This window comes from Symphalangus syndactylus, chromosome 1, assembly GCF_028878055.3.
Source record: "Symphalangus syndactylus isolate Jambi chromosome 1, NHGRI_mSymSyn1-v2.1_pri, whole genome shotgun sequence".
Lineage (NCBI taxonomy): Eukaryota > Metazoa > Chordata > Mammalia > Primates > Hylobatidae > Symphalangus > Symphalangus syndactylus.
Window position 1 is genome coordinate 123249230 of NC_072423.2, and position 24182 is coordinate 123273411.

A 24182-nucleotide genomic window follows, 5' to 3' on the forward strand; every position below is an offset into this window, starting at 1 on the left:
CCAAACCTTCAAAGTACTTGAGGGTACTGCAAATAAAAAGAAATATAAGAAGAACACAAACATAATAAAAACATGGGAGGTGTTTCATAAACGTCTTCAAATAAATTTTTTCCTTGCCTGCTGAAGATGCAACCACTTCTGAGAACCCACTTAAACAGAAAAGAACTTGTTGAAAAAATTACTAAACATTACTAAATTACTAAATCCTTAAGTAAATATTTGCAAATTACTGAAGTACATTTTTTATGTGAATTGCACTAAACTCTGTTAAGAAATTTTTTAAAAATTTCAGTATGAATCATTTTGTAAGCAGAAGGAACTTGTGATTAAAGTAAATCAGTTCCTTATTCACCTTTTTCAAAGTCTAGATTTTATTTGCTTAGCTGATAACTTCTTGTACAGTATAGGTTAAATGTCCTAACTTTTTAGACATTTTTAGATTTAACATTTTTCTTAATTTAGATCCAGTGTCAAGAACAGTGATCAGAAAGAGGCAAGGTCTAGATTCAAGCCCCACCCCTCCAGAACACAAACTTTTGCTTCTTCATCTTTACTTAGAACATAGACTGTCTTTTCTTTGAGCCTATGGAAAAATCCTAGTAAATTGATTGTGGTCGTGAGAAGAGCTACTGATGCTTTTGCTCAAATGTCAGAAAGCAATTACAGGTTGAACTGTTCTGGGATCCTGTTCTGAGATGAGGGTCAGAAATGGTTTATGATATGCCTTAGATGTTCTGTGTCACTTCCTTCTGGCCCAACTCTGATGATTTCAGCTTTGTACCATCTTCAGTAGCATTCTGAGGGCAGGACAGGACAATCCATTCCTTGGAGGTAGCCCTTAACCACCTGGGATTGGAGCTGGGGCATGAGTGCTCCAGTCTCCTGTCCTATAGGTAAGCATTTCTAGGTGGCTTTCTATATGCTTCTCAAAAAGTCTTAGCACCAATGGCAGTGACCTCAAAGACATACCCTCCTTTTCTTCCTTCTTTCTTACTTCCTGGGGCCGCTACTCAAATAAACCACCTGCACCTATGCATCTATGGTTTCAGGCGTTGCAACTGACAGGTACCATTTACCCTTGAGTCATTACATCTCAGGAAAAACAATGGTCTGAAAAGAGCACTTTGGGAAGAAGCAGAATCAAAAAGTCCAGATAGTCCAACTGAGACCGAAAGGGAGAATTCCAGAGGGAGAAGATAGAGAGAGGGCATATTGATAGATTGAAGGGCTAGTAAGGAAGAGTCAAGGACATGGGGTCCTCCTGGAGCTGACTCATGTGTGCAGGAGGAAGGAGATGGAACCAGAGTGTAAAAAATGAACTTGCCTGGATCCACACTCTGCAAAGCCAAACTTCGTCTGGTTTCATTTCCCCCCAAATGGCACACCCACACCACAGAGCTGACAGACTATCTACCAGTCTTTCCACTTTTTGCTGCCTCCAACCTTAAGTTCCCACCAGGAAGAGAATGAATGGATGACTTCAGAAAAGGAAGATACCACATGGGGCCTGGCCCCACTAGAACATTCCTTCTTTCCAGATGAACAAATGGGAGGACTGAGCAGTGAGTGAGAGTTTGCTCGGGGTGGGCCAGAGGAAGTTTTTTATACTAGAAAGCTGGGTGAATCGTTGCTTTAAAAAAGCTCAAATGCTCAGTATGCATGCTCTTTCCTCTCACTGCCCTATTAATTCATGAGGCACAAGAAAAATAAAATAGTTGCTGTATACTTCCAGCCAAGGCAAAGAAACCTCATTTCCCAAAGCCAAAACTAATATTGTACACTGCAACTGGCTAGAAAGCCGATACAGAAAGCAGGTAGAGCATTTCATGGAATACACATGGTAACCCTGAGCTGAAAAACGAGGGCTGGGAGAGGGGCTCAGAGCTCTCCTATATCAAGCTGCACTTTCAGAGATGTGGAAGAAAGAAGAAACTATTCTGAACCTAGATTTGTTTTTCTTAAACAAGGACCAAAAACCTGGTATGCCATTTGGCCTTGTGACTTTCAACAGACCATTTCCTTTCCCAGGGCCTTGTTCTATATGTAACATGCAACCTTTTAGGCCTTTAACAACTTCAGCTTCCATCCTCCTATGACAAGATTCAGATTTAAAGCTTGGATCTATCCACTAGCTAATGACTGTCAGCAGTGACCAAATGTGTAAATGGTACTTTTATAGTGAAAATTCTGATCTCAGTTAAAAATCCTCTATTTTCGTTAAGGTCAAGTTTTTTGGCTTATCTTCTAAAGTGAGGAAAAATGATAACGGTATACTTAATACCTGTTAACACATAACTTTGCTGAATGAAAGAGTGAATGCCATTGTGATCCCACCCATGATCAAGCCAGCCAACATTCATTTGCATCAAGCCAGCCATTCTAAGCATCCACATTTGTAAGTTTGGTACTTCTAGGAGGGGAACTAACCCCTTTAGACCTCTGAAATCAGAGTAAATAGCTATCTTTGCAATGCCTAGTTCTGAACCAATGCAAACAAGGGGCTTCCTGTTATTCATTCAGTCTCTTATTGGTAGAAATTGCTTTTGACTTAAAATAAAACAAAACAAAAATAAGGGCTTTTATCCCATGAAAATCACAGATGTTCTACAACCCAGCATCGCTCACATTGTACTCTGCACGCTAGGAAACTAGAACATGTCGCAGGATTCCAGCTGACACAGGATATAATCAATCATTCCATAACCTACGAATTTCTTTGGTGTCTACAAGAGTTTCATACCCACCATGCCAATAGCACAAAGCCTCCAGCATCTAGCAAGTCACTGGTGTTGTATTTCTGCAGGTGATCTGGGTTTTTCCCAGTGATATAGGGCCTGAGTTGGATGGTGGTGGTGGAGTTGGAGACAGTGTGTGCAGACAGCCCAAGCCACCTGACTCACAAAGGATAAGACTTCACAACATACTCCACTTCCAGTCATTCAATGCTCAACAGGCAAATGAGAAAACAGGATAGACCATGCTATTTCCACCTTTCCAGCCCCAGTCAAAGGCAAAGCTCTCATAGGTGCTCTTCCTTTTATTTGAGTTCACTTGGGGACAAATTAATTCCAGAGAGGAAAACCCAAGAGTGACGCTGCTGCCAGCTTTCCAGGACCTGGAGTGGAGACACGCGGGCACCTCAGGAAAGCTCACTCCAGGGGAGGCTGGTGGGGAGCTGGGTCTGTGTGCCAGAATCCTTGGGTACTGAAGGAAAAGCCTTGTTTAGACAAATCGCAGCTGTCTCAGAAAATTCATCAATGCTTCCTTGCCCATTACCCCCCTCCACGACAAACTGGCCATGATGTAATGAGAAAGATCTAATTCACAAAGCACTCGGCACTCCGGAGGGTAATGTCTACAAAGCCACGTGAGCAGCCAGCATACCCCAAAAGACATGTAAATAAGCCTCTTTATGCAATGAAGATGCATTAGAGCACACTGGAGTCAGCCTGCCTGTGCCTGAACCCCAGCCCCAACACTCACCAAGGAAGCTGGTATTTGTAGGAGGGAGATTAAGTACCAGCCTGCCTGTGCCTGAATCTCAGCCCCACCATTTACTAAGGAAGTTGAGTCACCTCCTTAACCTTGCTAAGCCATGGTTTCCTCATCAGGAAAACTGAGATGGTAACTGCACATACCTCACTGGGTTGCTGTGAGGATTAAACACGTTAATGAAAAGTGTTGAGCAGCCTCTGGCACATAAACAAGCTCTCAGTAAGGGTCAGCTCTCACCACCTGCTGTTGCAACTATGTTGGTTGTATGTCTTCAGAGAACAGAGAAAAGTGCAAGCTTTCTGCTTATTTTTGCAAACACTAGCAGAAGTCTGACACCAAAACCTGACAAGAAAGAAAATTACAGAGAAATCTTGTTTATGACTATAGATACAAATATACTAAATAAAATCTTAGCAAGTTGAACCCAGCCAGATATTTAAAGAACGATACACAATAGCCAAATAGGAGGTGAAACTTTTAAGATATAATTGACCTTTTTTATAGGTCAAAAAAGAGAAGATTAAAAACTTAGCACATCAATATTTTAAGTATTAATAGTTAATGAAAAAGAAAGTTGTAATCTCAGCAACCCAATTGATCAAAAACTTCAGATTTAACTGAACTGGATTGGGCCTCCTTCAGAACAAATAATCTCTCAGAACAAATACTTACAAAGATAGACTTATATTAGGTTGTATTGCAGAGATAAGAGAATCCAAACAGGTTCATTTGAAGGAAAAGATTGCGGTCATAAAAAAAATTAAAACATATCTAATTGGTCAGGTCAGTAATTTGGGAAGTTTCTGCTGTAATAAACCAAAGTTACTGACTAAAAAAGGGGGGGACCTGTCTGTTTTAGGTATGGTTAGAAGCAGACCCTGAGATGAGAATTTATGAGTAAAATATGTTCAAATATGTCCCCAGGGAGACCAGTAAGGGAGTAGAGGCAGCAGCAGGATCTCTATTTACCCCAACACCTGGAACCTTCTGGGAGGCAGAACTCTTTTCCTGTGCATTCCCCAGGGACAGGGCGACCATGTGACCCACCTTTGGGTTTCTGGGTCTCTGGTTTCTAGGTGCTCAGTGAGTGTCAACGGAATTCTCACATCTCTTTTCAGAGGAGAGCTTGGCTGCATTTAGAAAGACTAAGCTTTTATAATGAAGATGCCCGGGCAAAGGAGGCACCCCGAGATTACACATTTCCCAACTGTGATTGTCAAGAGAGTGATATTCTTAAGATGAGGGTTAGCAGCTCCTCTCCTGCAGCTGACTGTACCTTGAGGTCTGGGCCACTCCCACCCTCTCAAATACAGCTCCACCTCTCCTGCCTGATGGTTTTCTCTGTTTAACGCCAGAGAGCAGCCACCTCATTTTTTTTCCCTTTAGGGAAAAGCTTTTTGGTAAAGCTTCAGAGAATTGCATTCTGCCTTTTGAGGGGAGTCACTGCAAACAGAAGAGAGCTCTCTATTCAAAGGCCATGGGCTTTGCAAGGTCCTTCTTTAACCCTCCCAGAGGAAAACTGATACCTTGGAGAAGACCTCTCAATACACAGCTCTAACCACCTTGCCAATCGGCAGGAACCCATCAGAGGCTGCCACTGTCTCACACAGACATTCCCCTTGGATGAAGGCAAATCTTCATCTGGGAGAAGTGCGTGCATAGTGTACAAAACACAGGCTCAGTGTCCAGACAAGCTGGGCTCAAATCCCAGCTATGCTATTTCCTGGCTGCACCATCCTGGGGCTGAGAAATCTTTCTGGAGCCCCAGTTTCCTCATTTTTATAATGGCTCATTGTGAGGCTATAGTAGGTGACTGTAATTACCACGACTATCACTCGGCTTCACAGGTAGACCTGTACCCTCACCACCCTAAGCCCTTCTAAGTGGCTCATGCATGTTGGCAGCCATGGCTACAAACAGGCTCCTCCAATGCTAAATAACTCACCTTTTCCCCAACCCACCCTGGGCCCTGAGCCACACTCTGATGGACCATGTACATCTGTTCCTGAGACTCTGAGAGCTCCCTGAAAGAAGAGATGACCTCGTTGTGTCCCCATCTGGAGGCCAAAGCTTCCAGATGGCCTGTGTGGTTGGAGGCCTCTATTTAATCTCTTCAAATGCTATAGCCCGTGAACTGCTGCTCTGTATTCTGTATTTTGTCTTAGTGAGGACCAGAAAGAAGAGTGAGTGAAAAAGGGAAGTGCAGCCGAGTCACTGAGGAGCCAGAAGTCACCTTGTCTGTGAGGTTGTCACTGCTTGTCGCAGACCCCACTGATGTTCCCCCAGATACCCTGCCCTGTGTCTCCAGCTGCCGACACCTGCATTTTTTCACCTGAGGACTTTTTCTAGTCATAAAACTGCTCTGCCCCTGCAAACAACAGGCCAGAAGTGTCAAGATCTTAAAGCCTTCAGGAGCAGCCCTCAATCAACAGCTGCTGGGAGCAGGTGGATAAGGGCCCCAGATTCCTCACCACTCAGGCAGAAGAACCCCAAGGAGCTTGCTCTGTGGACCCCAGTGGGAGTAAGCCCAGGAGTGGTTCCCCAGTGGGAGTAAGCCCAGTTGCCCATAGTTGTGGCTGGCTTGACACCCTGTCCTTTTCTCCTGTTTTCTTTTCTCTGTCTCACTTCCTAATATATCCCCCTACCTTCACCTCCCAAACAAACTATAAGTACTTACACTTGAATTCTTATCTCAGGGTTTGCTTCTGGGGATACCTAACCAAGACATGGGTTTTACTTGGGGTTATTTTAAAGAACCCAGAGCAGAGATTATTTCAAGCCCATAGGATTATAGCTCACACTCCAGCCCTACCAAGGGCCTGCAAACCTGGGCTACTGCAGAAACCCATGTGGACAAAGGACTGCTCTGGCAGGAAAGAGATACTGGCTTTGAATGAGGGGTCCAGGGAGGAATATGCAGGCATAGCATTGGTCCACTGTCTGTCACCCCTGAAGGCACAGACACAGGCTGCTCCTCAGTGATGAGTTCCAGCACCAACAGACTTAACTCACTTTCCAGGCCTGATCCCATACAGCAAGATGCAATCACCAGGTGGGGGAAGCATTTCTCCATTTCTCTGATTCCTGATGGTTTCCCTTTTCAGGGAGATAAGGAATTAGCATTTTTCTCCAAACCCCTACATTGTTTACTAGTTTTTAAACACTACTTAAAAATTACTGGTGTAATATAAAACAATAATTGAAAGAGTGCTCATAAAGTACAGAGAAAGACAGATATATCCATCTTCTATCCATTTATCTGCCCACCATCCATTAGTTTATTCAACAAAGATTGAGATCCTACCACACATCCAGGCACTGCTGTAGTTACTAGGTATGAATCAGTGAATAAAAAGTCATTCCAGGCCGGGTGCGGTGGCTCATTCTGTAATCTCCAGCACTTTGGGAGGCTGAGGTGGGTGGATCACTGGAGCTCAGGAGTTCAAGACCAGCCTGGGCAACATGGCAAAACCCCATCTCTACAGAAAATACAAAAATTAGCCAGGTGTGGTGGTGCATGCCTGTAGTCCCAACTACTCCAGAGGCTGGGAGGATCGCTTGAGCCTGGGAGGTGGAGGTTGTAGTGAGCCAAGATCATGTCACTGCACTCTAGCCTGGGCAACAGAGTGAGACCTTGTCTCAAAAAAAGTCATTGCATATTATATGTAGAAACTTAACCTAATTCCAGTAGGAGGACTAAGACAACCAGCAACAAACAAATAGTATGCCCGGCTAGGTGCAGTGGCTCACATCTGTCATTCCAGCACTTTGGGAGGCCAAGGAGGGAGGATCACTTGAGGCCAGGAATTTGAGACCAGCCTAGCCAACATGGTGAAACCCCATCTCTACTAAAAAGACAAAAAATTAGCTGAGCATGGTAGCATGCACCTATAATCCCAGCTACTTGGGAGGTTGAGGAGGAGAATTGCTTGAACCAGGGAGGTGGAGGTTGCAGTGAGCCAAGATCATGCCACTGCACTCCAGTCTGGGTGACAGAGGGAGACTCTGTTTCAAGAAAACAAAAAAACAAATAGTATGCCAGATGGTCATAGGTTCTATAGAGAAAAGCAGGATAAAGAGGACAGACAGGGTGTTTGGAGTAGTAGGATATTTCTAATCAGGTGACATTTAAGTAGAGACAAGAAGGAAATGGGGAGTGGGCTATGTGCCTATTTAAGGGAAGAGCCAGTGTCAACGCCCTGAGGCAGGGATAAGCTTAGTGTGTTTCAAGGAACAGAAGGAGGCCACTGCGGGCCGCAAGGGAGAAAGTGATAGGACACATGTTCAGAGAGACAGCAATGGGATCAGATCTTCTAGGGCCTTAGAGGTATTATAAAAAACTAAGCTTTACAATGAGATGAGAAGCCACTGGAGACTTCTGAGCAAAGGAGTATAAGAGGTAAAGGTGGAAGCACAGAAACCCATTATGAAGGAGGCTATTGCGAATCAATAATGAGGCAAAAGACGATGGTGACTTGGACCAGGATGGAAGCAATGGTGATGGTGAGAAGTGGCTAGATTATGAGATACTCTGTAGGATTAGCCAACAGAGTGTTTGAGAAATAGATGTGGGGTATGAGAGAAAAGGGAGAGCCAAGAAGGATAGAGTTGCTGTTTCCTACAAATGGAACAGGTGTCAGGAGGATTGGGAACTCATTTTGGACATCTTAAGTGTGAGAAACCTGTTAGACAGCAAGTGGAGAGGCCAAACAGGCAATTTGGTACCCAAGGCTGGAGTTCAGAAGTGAGCTCTCGGCTGGAGGGGAAAATTTGGGAGTTGTCAGCATGTTCATGATATGAAGTTATGAGACTTGACCAGTTCATCCAGGGAATGCGTATACACGGAAGAAAAGGATTCTCAGGACCACACCCTGAGGCTCTCCAATGTTGAAAGGTTGGCAAGATAATGAGACTCCAACAAAGGAAGCAGAGAAGGAGTGGCCAGTGAGAAGAATTGGGGTGGGGAGTGTCCCACAGCACAGGAGAAGAAAAGTATCCCCAGAAGAAGGGAGTGCAAAAGACTTGAACAGGCTAAAATAAGTGTCCCAATGGCTGAGGGGCACAGGAAAAGGTGTTTATTAGTCATATGGGAGATGCAGCTCTAAATCACAAAGAAATACAATTACAAACCAGAATGGCTAAAATAAAAATGACTGACAATACTGAATAGACAAGGATGGGGACCAACTCAAACTCTTACACATTGCTGGTGAGGGTGTAAAAGGCAGAACCACTTTGAAAAGCTATTTGGCAGTTTCTAATAAAGCTAAACAGTGACCCTTTGATCTAGTACCTACACTCACTAGCATTTACTCAATAAATGAAAAAAAATGCACATGAAGACTGGTATAAAAATGTTCTTAGTATCCTTATTCACAAAAGATAAAACCAGAAACAACTTCAATGTCTATCATCAGGATAATGGAGAAAACATATTGTGGCATATTCATATGATGGAAAACTGGATCTCTTCCTTACACCTTATACAAAAATTAATTCAAGATGGATTAAAAACTTAAATGTTAGACCTAAAACCATAAAAACCCTAGAAGAAAACCTAGGCAATATCGTTCAGGACATAGGTATGGGCAAGGACTTCACGTCTAAAACACCAAAAGCAATGGCAACAAAAGCCAAAATTGACAAATGGGATCTAATTAAACTAAAGAGCTTCTGCACAGCAAAGGAAACTACCATCAGAGTGAACAGGCAACCTACAGAATGGGAGAAAACTTTTGCAATCTACCCATCTGACAAAGGGCTAATATCCAGAATCTACAAAGAACTCAAACAAATGTACAAGAAAAAAAAAAAAATGCCATCCAAAAGTGGGCAAAGGATATGAACAGACACTTCTCAAAAGAAGACATTTATGCAGCCAACAAACACATGAAAAAATGCTCATCATCACTGGCCATCAGAGAAATGCAAATCAAAACCACAATGAAATACCATCTCACACCAGTTAGAATGGCCATCATTAAAAAGTCAGGAAACAACAGATGCTGGAGAGGATGTAGAGAAATAGGAACACTTTTACACTGTTGGTGGGACTGTAAACTAGTTCAACCATTGTGGAAGACAGTGTGGTGATTCCTCAAGGATCAAGAACTAGAAATACCATTTGACCCAGCCATCCCATTACTGGGTGTATACCCAAAGGATTATAAATTATGCTGCTGTAAAGACACATGCACACATATGTTTATTGAGGCACTATTTCCAATAGCAAAAACTTGGAACCAACCCAAATGTCCATCAATAATAGACTGGATTAAGAAAATGTGGCACATATACACCATGGAATACTATGCAGCCATAAAAAAGGATGAGTTCATGTCCTTTGCAGGTACATGGATGAAGCTGGAAACCATCATTCTGAGCAAACTATCGCAAGGACAGAAAACCAAACACCCCATGTTCTCGCTCATAGGTGGGAATTGAACAATGAGAACACTTGGACACAAGAAGGGGAACATCACACATGGGGGCCTGTCATGGGGTCAGGGGCAAGGGGACAGACAGCATTAGGAGAAATATCTAATATAAATGATGAGTTAATGGGTGCAGCAAACCAACATGGCACATGTATACCTATGTAACAAACCTGCACGTTGTGCGCATGTACCCTAGAACTTAAAGTATAATAATAATAATAATCATAATAAAAGAAGTAGTCGTTATTTGTATTAACAGATGCTGACGGGTCCAGAAAGAAGACTGAAAAATGACTACTGGATTTAGCCATGTGTAGGTCATGACTGTCCTGTACATTACCTGTTGGTAATACAGCAAGTCTGAGTACAATCAACTCTCTAGCCACTCTCTGGCCCAGGGAACCTTTTCTCCTTTTCTTTAGTTGTATACAGACACATTCTCTTTGTCTCAGTCTTAGGCCATGGCAGCCTCTGAGTGACTTTCTCATCTCTAAGAAGGGACCTCCCTGACCATTTTGAGATTTTCCTCTGAGGCCCTAGATATCTCGCCCTGGTTTCAATTTCTCATTTTCATACAAATACCCAACGATCTTGTTAAAATGCATATCCTGACCCCGCAGGGCTGCAGCCTGAGATTCTGCATTTCTAACACACTCCCAGGTGATGTCACCCTGCTGGTTCATGGACCATATGTGAGTAGCAAGGGTATAAATGACATGATTACACTTCCAAATAACGCAAAAAGACCAGGAAAATAAAAGAGGGAATGCCTCAGGAATAAATAGAATTGTGCTGTGGCTACCACATTAACAGAAATATCATGTTTAGACTCGGGACAATAATAACTATGCTGGGCTGGTTGAATTGCCGTTCAAGCCTGGGTTCTATTTTAAAAAGGAAGATGCCAAACTAGAGACAGCACAGGGAGTGATAAACAGAACAGTGAAGAAGGGCCTGGAAATTATATATACCAAATGGTCTGAAGGACAGGGGTTCTGGAACTTGGTCTTTATTGCATGGATTGACCTAGTATGGAGCTGTGGCACCTCTATTGAAGGACAGAAATCCAAACACGTTGACAACATCGTTGAAATGGCTTCATTTTGTGAAAATAAGAAATACACGTCAGTGAAGATAGATAAGGCGGACAGATAAAGATCATCTTATAATTGATCAGGATCTGACATATACTGAAGGGAGGAGACTCACTGGGCAGTCCTTCCCCAGTTCTGCTACGTATCTCAGGAATACACACTCACAAACTACCTCTCTCAGGTCTCTGCCCTGCTAACTCTGCTGGTGCTTCCCAATGGCCACTCTTCCCTTCCTCCCAATAAACACAACTCTGATTGTGTCTAGAGTGGCAATGTGCCCAGCTGAGAAAATTCATTTGCCACCCCACCGTGTGGCATGGTGCTGGCCAATGAGATGCATGTGGAAAATGTCAAGTGGAGCTTTAGGAAAGCTCTTTAAAAGGGGGCAGACCTTTTGCCCTTTGTCCTTCTCCTCCTTCTTGCTTGGAATGCAGCTGTAGTGTTGGAAGCGGAAACCAAAAAGCAGCATCAGGGAAAGCCCAGCCTTGGAGTATGGAGATTGAAAACCCCTATGAAGACAGGCTGAGAGGAAAGACAGAAGGAATGGGGTTCCTGTGGGCACCACACAGGTGCATACCAGCCCTGAAATGCCCATTTCTCAATTTATTATTACCAAAGAAAAATAAAAGTCTTACAAGGATCAGCTGCTAAAAAAGGTGGCTTTTCTGTTACATGCAGCCCAACATATTCCTAACTGATTTTAAACACGGACTTGCTTGGGAGAGCAGGACAGGCTCACTAGTTATGCTCAGGTGCCTCAGTTAGAACAATGCCAGAGGCCACCACACATCACAGGCAGAGCATGGGGGCAATGGAAGCCCAGATTGTCTGTAAGCCTGGCCTCAAAAGGATGAAATGACAGCCCTGGCAAGCTGGATGGTGATGGACTGTAGCCATACATTCACATTCTCTGTTAAATTCCATAGGCATCTGTATATGTCAATTCCCCAATTCAGATGCTGGTAGAAACATACCATGTGCAACGGACACAGAATATCATATAAACACCTCAAGAGTTCAAAGACTTTTGTCAATATGCTTGTAATATATCCTTCAGAACAAGAAGGAAACCAGTTGAAGGTAAACCGACTGTAGCAAACAATTTCAATGCCCCACCCGATGCTCCTTGGACTCCCTTTATATGCACAATGTGGCTTCAGTCTTCATTTGCCTCCAAGAGCCAGAACCGTGGTTCTTCTTCTGTCCTTAAGCTATTGGAGCCCCACTGTCTACACTTCACCCCTGGGTGGAAAGTGCCTGGGACCACTTTCCACCACTTATTCCTCCCTAAGTGGCCCTTAACCAACGACTGGTGTTTACGGGAGAACAAAACCCAGCTTCCTAAGCTGGAGATGGGACAGTACCTTGGTGTAACTCACACTTCTGATCCCCCTTGCAGGATCAGGCTGAGGCCACACTCTGAGAGACTCTGCCTGAGTTTCTGTCCTGCGTCTCTCCACTCCCTACCTGTCTTCCCCTGGAAAAACATCCTTTATGAACCACCTGCATGTGAGCCCTCATCTCAGGATTTGCTCAGGGAAACCCAGACTAGGACACCGAAGTTCTCGATTTTGAAAATTTTATTTTATTCGTCTTAGCTTAGTAGTCTTTCATGGCTTTCTTTTCAAGAGATGCTGTGCTGCTTTAGGAAGATTTAAAATCTAAGACTCCCCGCTTTCCCCTTAAAAGAGGAAATTATTAAATTGCTGTTTTGCAGTTAGTTAGAAAAAAAGAAATCTAGAGGTTTAACACATGTTTTCTAAATTCCCCCCACAGATTCACTCAAGTCTTGCGGCTCTGGGAAACGTCCTTCTTAATTGATCCTTGTCGTAACTACAGCTCTGTTGACATTTCTAAAGCAAAACATAGCCTTCCTTCCAAATGCAGTGAATACAAAATGAAGCTTTTCATATATGTGAAAGCTGAGCCCCACGGCGGAATACTGAAGCCGCCTTGTGATTTGAAATGGACATCTGCGTTTCTCCACCACTTCCTCACTGCCGACTGTCGCAGGAAGCGCCCAGCCTGTCTCCCAGGCAGTTTCACTCAAGGCTGGGCTCTCCCTGATGCATGGGCCACAGGTAATCCAGGTGAGGAAATACAAACACAGGCTTGGGGTGCCTGCTCCCCACCACCTTCTCTTGTCCTCTCAAAGAGGAAGGGAAGGGCCTGCAGAAGCAACTGAGAAACACTGAAGGGTCTCTGAGGAATGCCGAGTTTCCATCTGATAAGCAGATGGGGAAGACCAACAAAGTTAGATAAAGAGCTTGCTGTTGTTTTAGAGCCTCAAGTGGGCTTCGAGCCAGGTGAGGCTTTTCTACCTGGTGCTATACAGGAAGTTCAAGGTAAAGTTACCAGGGGGCTTGGGGCACTGGATTAAAGATAGGAAGGGGGCGGAAAAGACTTATTATTTTCTAAGTATCAGCATCCACCCTCAGGGCTCTCTTACCAGGGCACGCAGCAAGTTCATTCATCATCTTAATAGCCGGGCCAAGATGACTATAAACATCTAAGGGTTGCATTTTACTTGAGGCTACTATTAACTTGACAAGAGACACCAGAGAAAGCAGAACACAATGAAAATCAGTCCCTGCGCTGAATGAAAGCAGCAGAGTGAAGGAAGGCTGTTTGTAATCTGTCCCAGCACTGAGGGATGAGGCTCACTTATGCCTAAGAACCATTCTGTTGCTCAATGCTTGGTTTCCCGGCTCTGCTAACACAATTTGCTTTGTTCGCCTGCACAGATGCAGTTTCTGTATGGAACCTTCTGTCTAAAAACAGGCCAAAGCACTCCCTCAAATCAAGGTATACAAACACATAAATGTTTAAGTCCTTCCTGCTCTATCCAGATTAGCAAGTGGATCTGTTTTATCACCTGGCGCCATCTTGAGCGGTTTGCCTTGAAAGTGAAGAGAGAACCCCTCCTGAAAGAAAGGGACCACCCTTTCTGTGGTAAAGGTAGATACAAAAAGAAAGGGACCACCCTTTCTGTGGTAAAGGTAGATACAATCTGAAGAATCACTTGATAAGAAAAACAAACTTACAAGCCCTCGATGCCGTTTATCATAAAAAATCAGCCACTGAAAGCCTTGAAAGTTGACCTGGTGCTTTACTGCCTCCAAAGCCCAACTTGGAAGACCAGTTTAATTCGGAACTCAAATTATACTCCTTAGAAACAGCAAAAATGAGCTTCCCTTCGAACATCATCACCCCTCCCACAATACCCTCCCATGGAGGAAATAAGGACCTAGGGCCTATCCATCTATCTCAGTCTCTCAAGGAGATCAGAGACAATGCAACGTCTTATTAGACAAATTCAGTGACTTAACAGCCAACTGATGCCAGGCACGAAGCACATTCCTCACGAGCTTACAGTGCTCTGCACGCTACAGTGTGATCAGGAGTAGAGGATCTGGGTTCTCCCCGCTGAGTTCACAATCATCCCTCTTCCTAACTTGTCTTTCTTCCAGCAGTCCCAACACTGAGTCTCTGACCTTCCTGGCCTGTCGGCGCTGTTTCTTTGTTCTTCCTCTAAGATGTCTCTAGCCTCTGTTCTTCCTTCTCTGTTCTCTCAGTCAAGACCTCACTCACTGCCTACCTGATAAAAAGTCTGAATCCCATACCGCACTCCTCCAGCCCTTTGGGCCAGATGCCTCCCTGCTCAGTCTGAAAGAGTCAGGACCTAGCCCCCTGCCATTGTTTTTGGAGGGCATTATTCTCCTCATTATCTAAACTTTGCTGTTATGTATTACGTGCATCACATATTTGAACAATTATATATCTTGGTTTTAAAAAGTCAATATCCCTAAACCAAAAACTCCAATACTAAAGCAAATGGTAAGTAAATGGAAAAAAAAATCCACAAGCATTATTTAAAAAAAATCAGGAGTCACAAAAGCCAACACAGACATTGATTGAACTGACCTATATTTACTGCTTCACATTAATTTTCATATAATTTTATTTTCTTAAGTACAAGCAACTCATTAAATTAAAAAATGTTCAGTTTAACACTATTGTTTTTACAGTATGTAGACACACACACACAAACACACACACACACACTCTCTCTCTCTCTCAATCCTTCATTAAGACAATGACTGATAATTTTTGGCTTAAAAGGAAGAGTTATCACCCCCTGACATACATTCTATGTTCTATATTCTTGCCTTATTTTCCTCTTTCCCCTCAGCATTTAATCTTGGTCTGAAGTAGGTGATCAGTATATCCCTTCTGAGTAAATGAATAAGCCATAAAGAATAAGCTCATGTACGGCAGAGTCAGGGCTACCATGGTAGGTATCCATCATGTACAAGTGGGACTGTACATGATGGTGTAGGACTCATTTAATCCTTGGCACAATCCCACTTTATAGAGAAAGAAACAGGCACAGAGAGAAGACCCTTGAGCCAAGGCCACACTGGCCACAAGAAACAGAGTTGGAATCTCAACTCTGCATCTGCTGGTCACCAAAGCTACACTTTCCCTCTATTTCACACTGGTTGCCTGTTATTTTACTTCTAGCAGCTTCTAAAATTCGAACTCCAGTTTAGTTGCTTCTTGCAATCACTGTGAAGTACAAATATTCCAGCCAGCAAATAGTTTTCAAAACATCATGAGTTCTAAAAATTCCATGGACACTACATTCCGGTTGACCCTCTCCACTCCTCTCCTTCCCCAGACACTCGTACACTTGAAGCCCCAAACTCTCATCTCTTTGATTAATTTATCTGTTGCCAAGGGGAGAACATGAAACACAGTAAGGCTGCAGACAGACTAAGTTCTACCAGAAACGCAGATCCGGACTAGAACATACGGAAAACAGCCAGGCTGGAGGTCACAGGCTGGTGGCCTACAGGCTGGAGGCAGTCACTGGACATGTTTTGTTTGGCTCATACGATGTTCAGAAAACATTTTAATTAGCTGCCAAAGTCATAGGATCTCTGGGTTTTATTAGAAAACAGAGTGTGCTGGGCCTCACTCCCACCTGGCAACCACTGAATGCTGCTGTGAGCCTGCTGCCTTGTGGGTGAGGCTGGAGCCCTCCATCTTCCCACTGTCTTCACTGCTTCCTCCTGCCCCACCCTGGTCCTCTTCACCCACATACCACACCTGCCTCACCCCACTCCCGCACACTGTGAGGTGTATGCTACTAGATCTTGTATGAGAACCTCAGCGAGGCTCTATCAGACCAACCTACAACTTCTAGGAGTCTAGAAAGTGAGGTGCCCAGGTTAGAGATACTTCTAATCCTGTGGGCCTCTCTGGCAGAGGTTGGTGAGCCCTGGCCACATTACTTGCACCTCAGGATGCTCCAGCCCACTTCCAGCTGCCAGGGGCTATATTATAGCACCTCTGCACCCGAGAGCATTTTTCCAAAACCATGTAGGTCTCTCCTGCCATGCATATGGGAGGGCAGGAGTACTGGAGAATATAAACAGCCCCAGGAGACCTCAATTCTTGACACTTGGAAGGAGTATAAAACCCCCAGCTCCCTTACTCTTCCTAGAGTTGCCCTGCAGGAATAAGCCCCATTGTCCACTGTAGCAGTTGGTTTAACAGCTCACTTTTCATTCACTGCCTCCTGCCTATATAACTTCACCTCCCTACCATTGTTTCACCTCCCTACTATATCACTTCAACCCCCTACCATTGTTTCTTGCATCTCCCAAATAAAGAAATTTCCCTGAATTCCTTCCCATCTGGGAGACCCAAACCAAGACAGCATCTCACACTGTGTAGAAGAGTCGGGCCAGGGTGCCTGCCCTGCTTGTTCTCCCTTCTCTCCTCGCATGGCCTCCTCTGTCACTCCGTGGCAGGCTGTTGCGTCCTCTTTGCACCCAAAAGTTAGCTGGGAGCCCTCATGCACCTGGCCTAAAGCCTATCCTTTCATGTCCAGGTCTGTTTCCATGCATGCCATAACAGTCAATACCATGAATATGTACACATAACCCAGCCCCTTGAGTTCTTCTCCCTGCCTACCCGTGGTCACATGAGGCATTCGTGAGTGCAGAAATCCAGAATGGGCTAAAAACAAAACAGAATGAGGTGGGGAGGGCAGATTTCTTAGAACCTATGAGTGGTAAAGTCCTGACAGGCCTGTAACAGCAGGCATCAGAATTCTAAAATGTCCTGACATCTCCCTGCCACCAGAAATGTTACTGGCCCTTTGTTCAACATGGGCAGCCTCTTTCCATCCTGCTGGGTTCTCTCCTGCCCCTCCCCCTTTGCTCTCTTCTGCCCTCTCATCCCTGCTCCAACCTAGGTCCCTCCTTCACCAGCCAAATAAACTGACTCATCTCACCCACCCTAGCTCTGCAATGTAGGAATCAGCTGACATCAGATCCTTTGGAGGCTCATCCATGTACCTTAAGCACTTGTCCAACGATTCTGTCCAACATGGCACTAGCTACTGTGGTAATGACTTGCTTCACCTTGTCATATCTATGCCTCAAACAACTTTTCAGCACTTCTGTGGAGCAGCTGGCACCTTGTGCTTTAATTGCTTACTAACATGCCTTTGGCCCCAATAGGCCGTGAGCTCTCTGGGAGCAGGGACTAGATCTTTGTGTCTCCTTGTGGCTGGAACAGTCCCTGGCATTTAGCAGGTATTCAATAACTGCTGTCCAAACAAATCCATGGCTGTTTGACAAAGGCAAGAAGAGCCAAAGTCCTTTGTGCCAAATGGCTCCACAGCAAGAAATTAAAATGAGGCTTTACCTTAACTCCAGGGCCATAGAGCTGTACATCTCCAGGGACACCATTCACATTATATTCTGTGGAGGTGTCGTTTACATGGAGCCCAGTGTGAATGGTGACCCTGGTGTGATGCAGTGGTTATCTATTCTTCCTTATGTTCCTTTTTAACCATGCACCCTTCCCCTGCCCCGGGAGCTCCCTCTCACTGCTCCCACAGGGCACCCCAGGAATCATCACTCTGTAGTGAGGCTTTGCTGGTTCCTTGCCTGGCAGGCAACACAGTGCACTGGGCCTGCCCCTGAGGAAACCTAGTTGCCTGCCATAATACCCTGAACTCCGGCTGGACAGCACATGCCAGCCAGCAGAGTAGCTACCAACAAATTAAGCCCTCTTTTATAATGTGTTTTCAAATTAGCTTTATTTAGGAGAAAAAAAAGCCAGCAGATGGTCATCCATGTGTACCCCATGTTTTTATAAGCAGCCTTCCCTCAAAGGAAAAAATAATCCAGAATAAATCTACGAAAGTAGCCTCGCATTAGAAGAAGACAGAAAAATCCATTGCAGGAGATATTTTGTATTCAGTCTTAGAAGCTAATATATAACTAATTGACTGTGTGATGACAGAGAAGATAGGTAACCTTGGAGGCCTGGGCCTTGAGTCTCTGTAACTTTGGACAAAACGAATAACCATGCATCCACCTACCCGCCCACCCATTCACCTGGCCAGGCATCCACTCACACACCCATCCACCCAGCCAGCTATCCACTCACCCATCCACTCATCCACCCAGCCAGCCATCCACTCACCTGCCCATCCACCCAGCCAGTCATCCACTCACCTGCCCATCCACCCACATACCCACTCATCCACCCAGCCAGCCATCCCCACTCACCTATCCACATAACTATCCACCTACTCGCCCACCCAGTCACCCAGCCAGTCACCCAGCCAGTCATCTACCTACCTATCTATCTATCCACTCAGCCATCCACCCAGCCATCCATCCATCCATCCATCTATTCTGTGGACAGATCCTGTGCAGCCAGGTGAGGAGCCTGCACACAGGTTCCCTGAGCTGAGATTTAAGGACAGAGTAGTTCACTAAACAAAAATGTGGGTGGGGGTGATTCCCGGGTAAAGGCAGCTTTGGTATTAAGTGGCCACTGATTCAAGTGAATATGTGGGGGCATGGTGAGCCAGGGGTCTGGGGAGAAAGGCAGGCAGGCAGGACCAAGCTTAGGACGGCCTCTCATGAGGAGCTGAGGAGTCTGAACTCCTTCCTGAAGAAAGTGAAGCAGAGGAGTCACAAAGTCAACTTTCTTCTCAAATTGTTATTGGTATAACTGAGATTATGGGATTATTTTTTATTAATCTTTTAAATTATGCATTTACCATGGCAATACTTTTTTTTACATTTGCTCACTATTGTAAATATTTATAAAAATTGTTTTGCTTCATTCTATGCTTATTTGGCTGTGGCACACTTTTTATTCAACTACTTTTGTATTCTTGAGTAGTTTATCTGTAAATAACTACTTTTCAGGAAGCTCTCATGGTTACTGTAGCAGATGTGGCCAGCACCTCGCTCACATTCCCCAGAACCAGCCAGAGTCCTGGTCACCTGAAGCCACGCCCCTCCAGGTCAAAGGCTTCCCACATCTTTCTGCCTGAGTTGCTTCCTGGCCCCAGGGAGTGTGAGCCTACTTAGAGAAGGCTGGAAGTGCCAGAGAGTTCACGCCCAGGGAATCGTTCTCCATGATGAATGACAGGAGCTGGGGGATCAGTGCTCCAGCAGCTTCCTCATCCTGGACGCGAATGGATCTGAGGTTTGTTACACACAGTCTCTTGGAGGGTCTGAGGAAGACAAGCCCAAGGTGCCCACGGCAGTAACCTGCTTATAAATGCACGCCTTCCTGTCTTTCCTCTCTTTCCTGTCTAAACTCACCACTGAGATCACCCACCCCCAGATAAACTACCTGTACCTATATCATTGTATCAGGGTATGCTTTTGGGGAAATCCAAACTAGAAGAGGTAATAGCCTATGAATTCCCATATATCTGAGTATATGTTTATTTTGACATCACAGTGGAGGGCAAGTTGGCTGTGTGTCGAATTTAAAATTCACAGTGGAATATACTGTTCTAACTTTGGACATTAATGTTACAGAAAAGTCTGTAGAAACTGGTTTCTTTGTTTTCTGCTAAGTGTTAATAGTATCATTTTCATAACCTTAAAATTAAAAATTTCATGAAGCTATCTGTAGACATTAAAATGTTTTAAATATTTTTGCCTGGTGTCTGCTGTACCCATTTTAGGAAATGGAGATCCTCCTTTGCTGTCTAAGGAACGGCTTCCGTTCCAATTATTCTGGAACCATTTTCTCTTTGCTGTTCTCCAGTTTCCACCTTCCACAATATAGTCCTCACTGTCATCCTTTTTTATTGCTTTGTTCTTTTTCTCTGAATTCTCAGAGCTTCTCAAAAACACCTCCACATCATTAAATCAATTTTCTGTTCTGCTGATTCTGCTCTTTCCTGAGTATAACATATTTTAATTCTGCCACTGATTTCCTGGTTTCATTGTAACATTTCTTTATCCCATCCATAACATTTATTTTTGCTTGCCCCCCAGTCCATTCCATTTTCATAGTCTATTGTTCTACTGTCTGATCTTTCACTTTGTTCATTTTTTTTTTGACTTTCATCAAGAACAAAAGTAGATGCTCTGTAAAATTTACTTTTGTTTTCTATTAATAATCTTTTTAAAACTTATGCTTTCCCTCTGTATCTTAGTCATGCTTTTCTTAGTTTACCCATTAGAATCTTTTCGCAGGCCCATGTTGGTCCTGTTAGGCCTGTGGGTTGTTAAGCAGGTTGGGTGGGCTCTCCTGGTTCCCCTCACTAGCCACTGGGTCCTGTCAGAATCCTGCTCGGGGCTGGGTGATGCCATTTACATCTCCTGTTTATCAACCTTGCAGCGTGGCTGGAGTCGTGGAAGGGTAGTTTCTGTTTCTTTTCCCTTCCTTTTCCTGCCACCCTGAGGGTCGTCTTGCCCATCTGCTTTTCTGGCTGGCCCTGCCTCCACAGCAGCTATAAGATACCTCCCTGCTCCATCACCATTCTGGAGCTAACACTCACCACGTCCCGAAGAGCCCGATACCTTGTCAAGTTTCTGTCGAACTGAAATCTAGGGTTCCTTGTGACAAAGGTTTCAAAGGTTGCTGGAATTCAATGGCAAAGAGATCAAAATGATGTGCTTCCATTTTTCCCATGGCCAGCTACAGTGGCCAATGGCTTGTACCTGTGGCCTTCCCAGGCACATTGTCTTTGACTTCCTAGAGCCTCCTTGTCCAGCATGCTTGGGAGGCTACTCACCATCCCTGCGTCCCTCCAGTGGCCAATGACGATACAGGAGTAGAAAATGATGCTGTCCCCAGCAGTTTCAAGGGGGCACAATTCTGCAGAGTGATTTATGCTCCAGGGCTTCCCCACCTCTTCCCAGCCCATAAATCAGACCAAGGCTAGCTTTGACCTGACGGCACATCCCTCCCAGCCCTTCCCCTGCCCGCCCCTGCTCCCTCGCCCCTCTTCTCCTGAGAGTGCTCCTCCAATAAATCACACACATTGGGCCTCATGCAGTGAAGAAGGGATGGGGACCAGAGTGCAAAAAGTCCCTGGTGTATAGTAGGTGGTCAAAAATGTGACTTCATACCCTCTGAAAAGTTACAGAGCTAAGGATATGATCATTTACTGGTACTAATCTCTGTAAAAGACATTCATCATAATTTTAATTAACATAAAACCTGGGAATAACCTAAATACAGAATAAGAAGAATTTTTTAGGTAAATCCATAGTATATCCATATGGTAGAATATTATGCAATCTCCAAGCTAAAAAGAAAAACATGGTAAAGGGGGAGCAAAGCAAGATACAGGAGGCTATTGAGTTTATATAATAGTAAGACTAAGTCCTATATACAGACAGAGTGGGGTCAGCTCTGAGCTTTCTAGCAGCCAATAAAGAGAATGAAGCCTAGTCAGTCACAAGGTAAAAACAAGCCAAAATTCTCAGACAAAGGGACAGCTATTTCTAAGTCTGAGGCTGGAAAGAAATTTCTCGCATGGGTCCTGAGTGAGAGAAATCTGTGTAATGTAATGACCCAGTTGCCAACTACATCTTTTCAGATGAGTTCCACAGAGTGGAGTTCCACAGGCCAAATCCCCAAGGAAGCCCCTCTCCCTCACCTACCATCCCACCCTGCACAGGGAGATGGCATCACAGCACATGCGATTCTGTAAAAGATACTGTGTGTGTGGCCAGCGATACTTGAACCCTATCTATACTTGGTTCTCTCTTGACTGGGCTTAATCCAGCAGTAATTTTTAGAATATAGAAAGTGGATGGAAAGCACACCCCTCCTGCAGTCCTTGATTGCTTTTGTGGCCTCCCTCAACCCTTGAGCTCCTGAATGCTACGAAGCAGCAGGGAATGTGAGATGACTTCTTGGAAAGTTTTGGAGTACCTCTACTGTTGGTGGCTCTGAGCATTTCAGCTGTCCCCTAAGCTGGGCAGGCTTGGCACAAACCTGTCAACACTATTGAGCCCACAGAATATGTGCCTGAACAAACGCCGCTGACCTGCTCAATATATGCACAGTGCTCATCGGTGGGCAGAGTGAAGGTTTTCCACAGAAAGTGATTTTGGTTCCACTTTAACATAAAGAACAAGGCACCCCCGTTCAATGCTGTAAATATTACAAAGCTGCAAGCAGTCCCAGCTGAACAGCTATCAACAGTTAGAGCAACACTGGGTAGAGCAGAGTCGACTTTTGTCCACTTGTTCCCCCTTATTGTTTGTGGGGAAGCCTGTTCCACTTCCTCTGAGAGGTGGTACACTCGGGGTGATTATGGGTAGGGGAGAATACCAGCACTGTACATTTGAGTCATGCTATATAAACTTCACTTCATTCAAATTAATTTACTCTAAAAAAAACTCACTCAATTTGTGGAAATAATTTAACTACCTCAATTCACTCAAATACGTTAGGAAAGCCAGGGGCGGTGGGTCACACCTGTAATCCCAGCACTTTGGGAGGCTGAGGCAGGCAGATCACTTGAGGTTAGGATTTCAAGACCAGCCTGGCCAACATGGCAAAACCCTGTCTCTACTGAAAAAGACAAAAATTAGCCAGGTGCACACCTGTAGTCCCAGCTACTTGGGAGGCTGAGGTGGGAGGATCACTTGAACTCAGGAGGTGGAGGTTGCAGTGAGCTGAGACTGTGGCACTGCACTCCAGCCTGGGTGACAGAGCGAGACTTGTATCAAAAAATAAATAAATAAATAATCCAAAGCACAGGCCAAAGCAGTGACCCTCTACTAGAAACATCAAGTACATCATACATAATAACTAACACAGCAAGCAGTGATCTGCCCTTACTTTCACAACTACTGACCTAAAACTGGAATTCTCTAGAACATGTGTGTGCTGGAGACAGCAACTCTATCATCTCCAAGAAGGGGCCAGATGTAAAACCACAGGGAGAGGATTCCACAAGAGAGAAGGGATGGGAGACTATGTAAATACAGACGCTTCTCTGGCACTCTGTGGGCATTTACGGCTGCTTCTTTGGCTATACCAACATGTTTTCTAAGTCCAGGAAGAAAAAAGTTCTAATCATTCAAAATGATAGTCCACAGAAAGGATTAGTGCTTGTAGAATCATTGCCTATTCCAGGCTATAATGAAAGTCAGCAAGCGCACCAGACAGAACAACTGCCCTTTACAAGGATGCACTCCTTACCTTCTGCCACATGTTGATGAAGAAGAGCTCCCGGGAAACATTGAAGGACACGTTGGCATCATAGGCATCATCCCCAAGGTTGGATATAGAGATGTTTAGGGAGATGTTCTTCACGGCCCCCAAAGCTAGATACAGGGTTTTCTCATCCATACTGTAATGAAAAATAGACAGCAATGAATGCCCTGAGGCCTACACTAATACAACATGAGGCACAGGGGGTAGTTGAAGGTGGGGGGCAGAAACCGAGATCAGAACTACAAGTTCCAGGAGCCCCATTAACTAGCCATGTGTCCTTGGGCAATCAGTTACCTCTAGGGCCTCAGCTTCCTCATGTAAAGCACAGGGTTCTACCTTGCCTAACTCACTAGACTGTTTAGAGGCTCACATGAAATCTTGTACATTAAACTTCAAAAACTATAAGGCACTTAATAACCTAAGCGTGGGATTCATTTGTACATGAATTCATGCGGTTATTTTTGAGTGCCTACCATGTGCCAGCCACTACTCTGTGCTAGGGAAATAGCAGCAAAGAAAACAGAGTCCTGGTAGCTTCATGGGGGAGAAAACACACATAGAAATAAGCAAATATTTGTGTCAGATTGTGGTAAGAGCTGTGGAGAAAACTTACAAAGGGTAAGGAAGATAGAATGTGCCA

General features: G+C 44.5%; 1 protein-coding gene across 3 annotated transcripts in view; it reads right to left on the reverse strand.

Moving 5' to 3' along the window:
* Positions 1–24182, reverse strand: part of ITGA9 (integrin subunit alpha 9) — a 376700-nt gene that overhangs the window by 122217 nt on the left and 230301 nt on the right. For all 3 annotated transcript variants that reach the window (XM_055283188.2, XM_063612123.1, XM_055283178.2), the window contains one exon: positions 23528–23678. In XM_055283188.2, coding sequence (XP_055139163.2) covers positions 23528–23678 — 151 coding nt within the window. The remainder of the gene's footprint in view (positions 1–23527; positions 23679–24182) is intronic.